At 42.1% G+C, this 12,165-nt stretch overlaps 1 protein-coding gene across 1 annotated transcript in view; it reads right to left on the bottom strand.

Moving 5' to 3' along the window:
- Positions 1 to 1,833: 1,833 nt before the first annotated feature.
- Positions 1,834 to 12,165, bottom strand: part of LOC136860808 (glucose dehydrogenase [FAD, quinone]-like) — a 30,589-nt gene continuing 20,257 nt past the window's right edge. Inside the window, exon 2 of the mRNA XM_068225464.1 lies at positions 1,834 to 4,408. Within this exon, the coding sequence (XP_068081565.1) occupies positions 2,576 to 4,405 (1,830 nt within the window). The 5' untranslated portion in view covers positions 4,406 to 4,408 and the 3' untranslated portion in view covers positions 1,834 to 2,575. The remainder of the gene's footprint in view (positions 4,409 to 12,165) is intronic.

Genomic DNA, 12,165 nt, shown 5'->3' with positions numbered 1-12,165 from the left:
ACTTTATTAGAACTGGTAGACGACGAAACGAAATCCCATCAATATTTTCGCATTCCCCATGATGATTTTGTGTGCCCTTCGGGATTCGTTAAAGAAGATCTTAAGAAGATGAATACTTCCTTCGGAAAATGCATCACGATGGCTGGAAGACTTTTCTTGTTTCACTGTGACTGCGCCTGCATATGGGGCGTTTCCACCAGCTGATCTCTCTCAGGCCACCGAGCCCTGCCGGTCCTAAATCGCGCTGAACGTGATGAGACGGTCGATAGATCGTGACTTGCATGGCACGGAACATCTAAAGTAGCGACCACTAATGCAGGCGAGACAGATAAATTACGCTGTTGCCAAGGTTATCCAGTAACAGGCCTAGATATGTCCGATTGAGTACTGCATTTCGGAGTGTGAGGCAGGTTGTTCTTTACCAAGCTCGTGATGTTAATTTCATTATTTTTGAGAAAGAAATTACACGAGATTATACTGATTTCAATTATGACTTGCATAATTTTTTTCGTATAAACCAATTTAAATTTAAAAAATGTAAAATCTTGAACATGTACATTTAACAATTCAACAATAATAAAGGTGTTTTAATTTGTTCCACCTATTCAATACTTATATTTTCACTTATAGTGGCTACATAAATAGATTCTTAGTTACATGGGACATGTTTCGCCCTCAATTAAGGGCATCTTCAGCCTAAAAACAATCATCAACAATAAAACTAAATTAAAAGTGGAAGTTAAAAGTTTAGTCAGTTATTAAAATTCGGAACATAAAAATGTGAAAAGTGATACAATATATAAAGATGTTAATGGAAAACTGTCTTATGATTAAACTATAATCTTGTCGGAGACTAAAACTTCTTCTATTAAAATTCTAATTAAAAACAGTTCATAATATGAATTTTAATAACTGACTAAACTTTTAACTTCCACTTTTAATTTAGTTGTATTGTTGATGATTGTGTTTAGGCTGAAGATGCCCTTAATTGAGGGCGAAACATGTCCCATGTAACTAAGAATCGATTTATGTAACCACTATAAGTGAAAATATAAGTATTGAATGGGTGGAACAAATTAAAAACACCTTTATTATTGTTGAACTGTAAAATTTTCAATACGGACCTAAAATGAGGTTTATAACATGTAACATGTACATTTAAACCGGGAAAATTGTGTATAAAAATTTTGAGTAACTGAGGCATTTTTTGGCCAGAAAAATTTTTCTTTTGCGAGAGAAATGTAGAAAACGAATTAACATGGATATGTTTTTGGGCTGGGGTCTAGCTGGAATTAGAGTCATCAATTTTTCATGACAGAAAACAGGCAGCGGGGAATTTTTTTGTTGGTGGTTTTACGTCGCACCGACACAGATAGGTCTTATGGCGACGATGGGATAGGAAAGGCCTAGAAGTTGGAAGGAAGTGGCCGTGGCCTTAATTAAGGTACAGCCTGTTGTGAAAATGGGACACCACGGAAAACCATCTTTAGGGCTGCCGACAGTGGGATTTGAACCCACTATCTCCCGGATGCAAGCTCACAGCCGCGCACCGTGATAACCAGGCATGAATGTGGATGATAAGGAAATCTCATGACTTGTACAGACAATCAGAGAAAATCCCAGACACATTTAGCAAAAAGCGTTTGAAATTTTTGGACATATTCTCAGGACGAGTAATCAGAGATTGACGAAAAGAATTCTGAACCTTGCCCTATCAATGGAAGTAAAACATTACTGGAAGTAGCCATCACAGATGACACTGTTTTAGACAGATCTAAGTTCAGAAAATTAGTCGACAATCACCACTTTCAACATCATCCAAGCACCACCACTACTAAAACCTGGTCAGGAGATCGCATGAAAAGCCACAGCGAGAACATGAGGAGATTTTGGGGGAAGAAAAAGGCAACGACATGAGGTAAATAAGTTCAGTCGCGATCGTTAGTCGGACTTAACGAAGAAAGAATAATACGAATGTTATTGGTTTTTACATCCCACTGACTAATTTTACGGTTTTCGAAGACGCCACGGTACCATCATTCATTCCCACATGAGTTATTTTACGCGTTAATAAATCTACTGACACGAGGCTGACGTATTTGCGTACCTTCAAATACCACCGAACTGAGCCAGGGTCGAACCTGCCAAGTTGCGGTCAAAAGGCCAGCGCCTCAACCGCCTGAGCCACTCAGGCCGGCATAAGAACCACAGAAAAGCACAAGTCAACGGAAGCAAAACATGAACTAGACCTAATTTTTTAATTACGAGTAATAAAATCAAAAGTATCAACATCAGTTATATCTTGTATACAGTACTTTTTTCTTTAACAATTGTACAATTTATTTTACGTCGCAATAACACTAATAGATTTTACGGAAACAATGGAGTAGGAAACGGCTAGGAGTGGGAAGGAAGTGATCGTGGCATTAATTAAGGTACAATCAAAGCATGTACGTGATGTAAAAGTGGGGAAACTACGGAATATACAGTATTTACTTCGGGTCTAGAGACTGAAATGTCTGCACCTGTAATTTCGCCCAGTTTTTCACTTGACGGTATTGCAGTATCATTGACATCATTCATTTTGCCAGAAATCTTTAATCATAATTGCACATCTTTCACTCATCATTACAATGGCTGATATTGGATTTCCATTCGGAACGTAAGGGAATACTGACGCATCCACCACTCTGAGATAATTCACACCGTGGACTCGAAACTGGGGATCTACCACGGCTTTAGGGTCTCCGGCTGGACCCATCCGGCAGGTACCCCCCTGGTGGTTCTCCGGACCAGTATCTCGTCGTATATGACAAGCCCAGTACTTGTCTGAGCCAAAGTGGTAATCCTCACAGCCTTTCACCGGCGTCCTGACTAACTCCATGCCCCATCGCTTCATGGTGTTGGTCAGAGCAAAACGTGTCATTATCTTCAGCCCATCCACCAACACTTCAAGGTCTCTCTTATTGGAGAAGTACTGTGGATCAATGAGAGGATGTTCTAAGGGGTTGGCACTCTTCAGCTTCAGGTAACCAACACTGCGAGGAAGAACTACAGTTGGTCTCACGTCGATTCTTCTTCGTCCACATCTGTAGATGTCTCCGTCAGTACATTCCTTCGGAAGACCAGTTCGTGAACAATTAGCCGTATATCCATCGAAAAATACTTGTAAGTCTGGAACGTCATTCGTCACGTACTTACTCTTTATAAAAGCCGTTGTTTGAGTGATTCCCGTACTAGACAAGGGTCCAGTACGAGTTTGAATAAATTCGTTGAAAACTTGCAAGTTCAGGGTCTCATAAAAAGTGTCATTAATGTAGAAACTAATCCCTGTCGATACATGATTCATGAGATTTCTCCCAACAGGAAGATCCTTAATGACAGGGATACCTACTTTGTTGAGGTCCTTTTTAGGCCCAATTCCTGACAGCAGTAGCATGTGCGGTGATCCAACAGCGCCTCCTGACACAATGACTTCTTTTTTGGCGAGGATGTTTTTCACTTGTCCATCCCGAGTCAATATTTGGACACCATAGGCGCAGTTATTTTTAGGATCTATTAGTATCTTTGTTACATGCGAGTTGATTGCTACTTGAAGGTTCTTTCTGCCTGAGTAAGGTCTCAGGTAGATCCTGGGCGTACTGGCTCTCAAACCTTTATCCACCATCATCTGAGCTATGTCAGCCCCAGTTTGATTCCTACCGCAGAGATCTCCTCTCCTATATCCCATCTCCTGAAAAGCTTTCACAAGATCTTTTGCTAAAGGAGGCTGATATGGATATCGCTGGACAGTCAGAGGCCCCTTGAAGCCATGATATTCCTTTTCGATCACTTCAGGATTTTTGTTGTTTTCTGACATCTTGAAGTAAGGAAGTACGTCCTTGAATGCCCAACCTTTGTTTCCCATTTTCGCCCAGTCATCATAAATACTGGCATGTCCCCGAGTGTACATCATTCCATGCATACTCCCCGTGCCCGATACCATTTTCCCACGAGGCCACTCACAAAAACCACCCGTGTTAAGACAGGCGTCCTTCTGAGTTACTGTCGTATAGTTCCAGTCCATTATGGTATACCTGGCGTTCATGGCAAAGCCTGGAATTTGCGTAGCTGTCGGTTCTTCTGGTCCAGCCTCGATTAGAAGCACTTTCCAAGCAGGGTTTTCACTCAGGCGACCAGCTACCACCGGTCCTGCAACTCCAGCCCCCGCCACGATGAAGTCGAACTCAGAATTGCTGGCGAACATTCTGCCATCCCTGCCGAGTCGGTTGCAGGGATCTGCGATGTCACATTCGTTCTTCAGAAAGGTCTCCAGTATCCCCATAAAAATAGCGAACGCTGGCCCGCATGTTGCGCCCAGGTACGGCGTGTCTTGGAATCTGCAGGCGCCGCATGCACCAGACATGACCTGCAACAGTACAAATACAGTTGGCTTAGGAACCAAATGTTTCAGTTCGGTTTGTTACTCCTAGACACATAGTTAGTCACAAAACAGCTGCAACTGGTTCAGCTTTTAAGCATACCTACACAAATCTTTGTTATATACTGTTTCGCCTTTCGGCGTTCAATCTGCAAGCTTCTGTAAATTTACTGAATGCCACCCCAAACCTCTGTGGCCTTCCTTCGTTCCATACCTCTAACCATCGTCGTCTTAGTCTCCCTCTACTTCTCTTACCCTCCATGACCGAGCACATTATTCTCCTAGCTAACCTATCCCCCTACATTCGTCCCACTGCAGGTGGGGGGGGGGATAATACCCACGGCATTCCCTGCCTCTCGTAAGAGGCGACTACCCATGAGCCCTTAACTGGGAGAAAAAGAAGGACCTCAACAATGTTGTGAGATGGACAGCAGGCAATAGTATGACGATAAACGGTGTTAAAAATAAAGTTGTGAGTTTCACTAATAGTAAAAGTCCTCTCAGTATTAATTATTGCGTTGATAGGGTGAATGTTCCTTATGGGGATTACTATAAGTACCTATGTGTTAATATAAGGAAAGACCTTCATTGGGGTAACCGCATAACTGGGATTGTAAATAAAGGGTACAGATCTGTGCACATGATTATGAGGGTGCTTGGGGTTGTAGTAAGGATGTAAAGGAGAGGGCATATAAGTATGTGGCATGACCCCAACTAGAGTGTGGTTCCAGTGTATGGGACCCTCGCCAGGATTACTTGATTCGAGAACTGGAAAAAATCCAAAGATAAGCAACTCGATTTTTTCTGGATGATTTGCGACAAAAGAGTAGCGTCACTAAAATGTTGCAAAGTTTGGGCTGGGAAGACTTCGGAGAAAGGGGTCGAGCTACTCGACTAAGTGGTATGTTCCGAGCTCTCAGTGGAGAGATGGCGTGGGAGGACATCAGTAGACGAATAAGTTTGAGTAGTGTCTTTAAAAGTAGGAAAGATCACAATATGAAGATAAAGTTGGAATTCAAGAGGACAAACTGGGGCAAATATTAGTTTATAGGAAGGGGAGTTAGGGATTGGAATAACTTACCAAGGGAAATGTTCAATAATTTTCCAGTTTCTTTGCAATCATTTAAGAAAAGGGTAAGAAAACAACAGATAGGGAATCTGCCACCTGGGCGACTGCCCTAAATGCAGATCAGTTAGTGATTGATTGATATTAATTTATAAGAAGGGTAGTTAGGGATTGGAATAACTTACCGAGGGTGATGTTCAATAAATTTCAAAATTCTTTGCAATCATTTAAGAAAAGGGTAGAAAAACAACAAATAGGGAATCTGCCACCTGGGCGACTGCCCCAATTGCAGTTCAATGTTGATTGTTGTTGAGCGTGGGTTGGCGCCCAAGGGGCCCTTAGCTCCTCATTTTCTTCTATTCTATCCGTCCTTCCTTGGTCAACTTTTGTTCTTTTAGATGCCGACCAATCCTAGGGAGTCTCATTTTCACGCGTTTCATGACCCTTTTCTTCCTTTGGTCACTACCCTGATTTTTCTATGTGTCGGAATCTCTTCTACTTTTTTCTCTCTGATTAGTGTTAGTTATACTTCCTCTTAAAACAATAATCACCACCACGTTCACTATTCGCTTCATATGATCCCACCACCGAGGCAGAGGGCGTAAAGCTTCATCAATTGAGTTCATTCCTAACTTAGCCTTCATCTCCTCATTCCTAGCACCCTCCTGCCATTGTTCCTACCTGTTCCTACCAGCGTTCATTCTTACTACTTGCATGTCTGTTAGTTCTAACTTACGAATAAGATATGCTGAATCCACCCAGCTTCCAGACAGTGTAAAGATAGTTTCGTCCGAGGACTAACTTCTTACAGAATACTCTTGATCGCAAGTGCAAGCCACTGCATTAGGTCTGATACACTTTGAATTAAATTGCATTTACTATACAACCATACAGTTCCACAACTTAGCTTATTTCCATCGCCCGTTTCTCTTTGTTAGCACCTTGTGTTGACGCCAAACATTCACACTGTACGTACGTAAGTAATAAAAACTTAGCATGCCTTTTCGTTGTATTTGTAGGCTGAGGATGACTTTGAATGTAAAGTCTTAACTTATGTCCAGGAATTGGAGTAATTCGTGGTAAAAAGGTATATACGAATTTCTCCGCTACATGGAAAAGCACATAATCGTTGATGTTATGGTATTTTGGGCAGCAAGACTGGAGGGGGAGCGATCCATCGTGGCCCCGCCACCAGCGACTTCACCACGTTGGAGCCTCGCTACTCGCCGCACAACCAACTTGAAGGGAGAGAGCCGGCGTGGATTGGTTAGATCCTGCTGCAGTTACTGCCATTGGCCGCTACGTCGATCGAGGCCTCGAGGAGCACAGAAATTACGAGAACCGAGAATCTTCCATATCCGCAGGTTTTCAGGGGCTTCTAGTACCCGATGTATCTCGAAGGGCCGCCCAGGTATATAAGGCACGTGAGACCTGTGAGTGAGTAGTTCAGCTGGTGCTGTGAGTTCATTGTGAATTAGTTTGAGCTTCGTCAGCGAGTTAAGTGCCGACAATCTGAAAGTGAGCTGACAAGCTGTCCGGGAACTGAGTATTCGTTCTGCATGTCTGTCGCCGTGTGTGGGTCTCTTGGGCCAGCCAATGTGTAGCGGTGCTGAACGCTGTGGAAGGGAACACTGGATATTGGCAGGGGACAGTGTACTACTGGAGTGAATGGGCAGCGTTCGTCATCCTGAACTGCGAGACTGACACGTGCAGACTGTGGCAGCGGCAACTAGAGAAACTGTGTGATTGAGAGAGGCAGTGAATGCTTATACTAAGACCAAGTGTGAATAAGTGTGAATGAACAGAAAGAATCGAGAAAAAGAGAGAGAGAGTGTGTGTAAACTGTGTAATTGTGTGATCAGTACTCTGACGTGTAAATAGTATAAGTAGTGGTCCACGTATGCCTGCGTGTGAATTAAGTAGTTAATTTAAAAAACGTTCGAAGTTAGATCCTACCAGTTTCTGTAACAATGTGTTTCTGGGATTACAAGACCAGAGGGAGAGTACATATTATTTGCTTGTGCGTCTCTTAGTAGCCTGTTACGACATGCAGGGGGTCCAAATAATGCATCCTTTCAGTCCACCCACAGCGAAGACAAGAAGTTACGAAAAATTGACAGAAATATGTAGTATCATGATCTACGTACAAAAATATGGCAACTTAACCAGCCAACGAGCTAGAAAGAGGACGTATAGCTGCTACAGCGTTCTGGGTGGTGCGAAGGCAAAATAGAGACGTCATAGTTTAAGTGCCACCCATACACTTTCTCCGCTTAAAGTGTTTAGAAATGAGATCAAACAAATTAACCGCACAAATTATGCTCTCTACGTGTGGGGCTCGCAATTGCATAAAGTGTAGAGCAAACACAAGGGATATATCATATTTCAAATTTCTTTCTTTAATAACGTACCGAGCTCGATAGCTGCAGTCGCTTAAGTGCGGCCAGTATCCAGTATTCGGGAGATGGTAGGTTCGAACCCCACTGTCGGCAGCCCTGAAAATGGTTTTCCGTCGTTTCCCATTTTAACACCAGGCAAATGCTGGGGCTGTACCTCAATTAAGACCACGCCCGCTTCCTTCCCACTCCTAGCCCTTTCCTGTCCCATCGTCGCCATAAGACGTACCTGTGTCGGTGCGACGTAAAGCAACTAGAAAAAAAAAAAGAAAAAACTTTAATAACGTAGGCCTACACAGTTAGGGATTAGCAGAACTACGTTGCCTGTGCTTGTAACACAATCCAGCATGTGCACAGTAGGCCTACTTTTATTTTCCTGTAGGAACTGATCAAACAGCGAAACACAATAAACGGTTTCCTGCCTGGCTGAGTGGCTCAGACGGTAGAGCTCTCGCTTTCTGAGGCCAAGTTGGCAGATTTGGTATTTGAAGGTGCTCAATTCGTCATCCTTGCCCCAGTAGATTTATCTGCCCGTAAAGTACCACCGGTAGTACAATACTCCTGCACCTCAGATTCTACGAAATAATATTAAAAAGTAGTTGATAGGACGAAAAACCAATAACACGATTTACCATCAAATGGTATTTTACGTGGCATTTTGAAAATAAATATAACAATGAACAACGATGATACAAGACGCTTGTTACTATTGAGCGAGTTGGCTACGTTGTTAACGGTATATATAGCTCTCACCGTGCATAGTGTGTTCAAATCCCATTGTCGAAAGCCCTGATATCTGGTTTTCCGTGGTTCCCATTTTCAAACCAGGCAAATGAGGGACCTGCTGTATCTTAAGGCCACTGCCACTTCCTTCGCAGTCCTAGCCTTGTCTTATTCCACATTAGCCAAAAAACGTTTATTAGTGGGTGAAATATAAGGCAATTAAAAAATCTGCATTTCCAGAATCTTAGTCCAAAAATGTGGATGTCAATTATCCAGGAAAGTATATGATTTAAGGTCATTAACACAAGAAGGGCCGTTCTCTTTTTAAACAATTATTTAAAATTATTTATTCTACAACTTCGTTATGATTTTATATTTATTTTTATTTATTTATTTATTTATTTATTTATTTATTTATTTATTTATTTATTTATTTATTTATTTATTTATTTATTTTAATGGTTCATGGTGTGGGTTATCCTAGTCACGTCCTAGTTCTTGAACCATGGGCAACGGCTGAGTGGCCTAGTAAGTGGTCCTGAGAGTCGGGATACCAGTTGCTGTGGATTGGGAGTGGACATCTCGGACATATTCTGAGTCATGGCCCCCCTTGTGCTCAGGCGGCTAGGACTATACAATCCACCGGTGGTCCATAACCCGTTAGAGGAGAGATCCTCACTTGGACTATGTGCAAGTAGGATAGCATCCTGCTTCATGAATTTACCGAACTCAGAACATTTTAAGCAAGCCTCGGACCTATGGGAGGGACTCCCTGGAAACAACTTAGCGAACGAAATGGAATTCGATGGGGAGCTATCAATATTACTGGGGCTTATTGAAGAAGGAAAGAAGAACTGGCTGAGTCAGCAAAGAGGATGCATCTGGATGTGCTAGGAGTAAGTGATATTGGGGTAAGACGAGAGTGAGTACCACCCGGGTGAAAGTATAATAGGGCTTGTGGTTCCAATCTTCAGGTAGTTTCAGTCTCTTATTTTAGATGGCGCTGGAGGTCATTCATAACGTGTAGATAGTTATATACAGGTTCTGTAGATGGCACGCAAGTAAGCATGAAATGAGCGATGTTAATAATTAAAGGCAGTTTGTCTCGAAGTGAAGTATTTCAAGTATTTCAAGTCTAACCTCAATCAGTGGGCCCTTCTAATAAATAAATTAGTCATATAACGTCAAGCATTGTGGAGATAACATTGCTGGATTGCATCGAATTCGACTTTACCCAATCGATTAACTTTGTTCTAACATATATCGATTTTAATCGATAGTTCCTATGATTCTACAGTTTTTGTGTTGTTTGAATTCCAAGTGCTCATGTGCTTGTGCTGTAAATCTTTGACCCTTGTGCTTGTTTATTTGAAATATATCTTCACCAGTCCTCCTGAAATCCTGTATTTCCTGTTTGAGTACACATCCGGGGCTGAAAGCTGAATGGTTCTATTAATGTAGTTCTATATATTTCCTGTCTCAGTGCGTTTAATTCTGTTATTTTTATTTTCATGTGGTACTTGGGTATTGATGTGATACCCCATTCTCTTGCATATGGTGTGCTCTGCTGTCTTGCTTTCGAAGGGATTTCTTATTTGTTATAATATCAGCTTTGTGTTAACGTGTCAATCATTCATTTGAAGTTAAAGCTGCTTTGAGGTGTGTGGTTATGTTCTCAGTAACATAGTATGCCATACGAACTAGGGGTATCAGATCATTATTTACAACATACTAAGTACTTGGAAATAAAAATATATGAATTACAATGTATTGGGCATGGAAGTAGTAGAACTGCATTATTATCGCCGTGCGGGAGGGGTTGGAGGGGGGGGGGGGGCGAGGGGCAGGGATAAGGAGGGGAGAGGAGCTGGAAGCATACCCGGATGTGCGTCACTGCGCCGGATGTCGCTTCTCTGCGCTATCTGTTGATAATAGCAGTAAGATAGTATGGTACAAGTCAAGTCATGCCAGGAAGGTAGATGTTGCTCTAAACGATACCTGTCGCATCATTACCGGCTGTCTAAAACCAACTCCGTTGAACAAATTGTATAGTCTTGCTGGTATTGCCCCTCCTGATATCCGTCGAGAGGTTGCAGCAAAAAACGAGAGGAAAAAGGCGGAAACATCCGAAGCTCACCCTCTGTATGGATACAGGCCAGTTACTCCAAGACTCAAATCAAGGAAAAGTTTCCTCAGAACAACAGAGGCTCTTAATGGGACACCTCAGCAATCCCGAATTGATATGTGGCGCGCAAGCTGCACTCGCTCCGAAGAATGGTTGACACCAAGTGAAGAATTACCACCTGGTCACAAGGAGAAATGGAGTACTTGGAGATCACTGAACAGATTACGGGCAGGTGTGACAAGATGTAAAAGCAACCTGCAGAAGTGGGGTTTTAACATCGAGTCATCATTGTGCGAGTGTGGTGCAATCCAGACGACGCCTCATTTGTTGCAGTGTAGTAGGTGCCCTAAAACATGCACAGTACAAGATCTACTTCAGGCAACAGAAAATGCACTGGATGTCGCCAATTTCTGGGCAAAAGTAGTATAGAATTTTTTCTTATAAGTGTGACTTTGTATAGAATGTTAATAATTCAGTAAGGGTATTTATAGTACTAATGCTTCTGATACGAATAAATAAAAATAAGTGCACAAAATGCGCACTGTGGCGCTATCTCTGATGAGAGACTGAAACTACTAGCGCCGAGTGGCTTGGTACCGAAATTTATCATTGAGTTTCATCTCTATTCTATTCTATCCTCTTTGGTGAGTACAGTTTCTTTGATGTAACTTTTAGGCTTTTCTGTCTGTCGAAAACATTAATCATGGCACATTTTACAGGTATGTTATAGTGTTATAGGTGTTATAATAAGTTACATTAACTAAGTCGACACAGCAAGATATGGCTTCCTTTTTAACAAATATGTTCTTTGGCTGTTCCCCTCTTAGGAGCCTCTTACGGCATGCAGCTGGTACAGTCAATTTGACTAGGATTTGAATGAGGAAGGAAACGAGTAAAGAAAGAAGCGAACTGCATTTAGGCCGGAAGTGATTTACGAAATTTGTTTTCTTAAATTTGATAGAGCTATCCAGGACTCACAATTTGAAACCTTCCCGGGCCCTTTATCCTTTCAACTTTCGTCACAATTGAGGAAATTGCTTAATTTCACGTTTTTCGTAGCATGGGGCCCCTACTTTGTCTGCTAAGGAATGTATTCAGCATTAAAACATATCCATGTTAAAATGATATCAAATTTCCCTATGAGAAAATCAAATGATCATAAATACACTATGTGATCAAAAGTATCCGGACACTCCCAAAACATACGTTTTTCATAGTAAGTGCATTGTGCTGCCACCTACTGCCAGGTACTCCATATATGCGAGCTCAGTATTATCTGCGCACTTTTTATCGATATGTTGTTGTTTCAATGCTTTCATTCCCCACCCTGAAGGGGTGGGGCGGGCCACCTAGAGGGTGTCGCCCTCTCTCTGGCCAGGAGAGATGACGGGGTTGGGAAGAAGTGAGAAAAAGAGGGAGATGGGGAAAAAGGCGA

The sequence above is a fragment of the Anabrus simplex genome, chromosome 1 (genome assembly GCF_040414725.1).
Source record: "Anabrus simplex isolate iqAnaSimp1 chromosome 1, ASM4041472v1, whole genome shotgun sequence".
NCBI classification, from domain to species: domain Eukaryota; kingdom Metazoa; phylum Arthropoda; class Insecta; order Orthoptera; family Tettigoniidae; genus Anabrus; species Anabrus simplex.
Note: the sequence above shows the minus strand (reverse complement) of the source record. Positions and strands in the feature narration are given on the sequence as shown.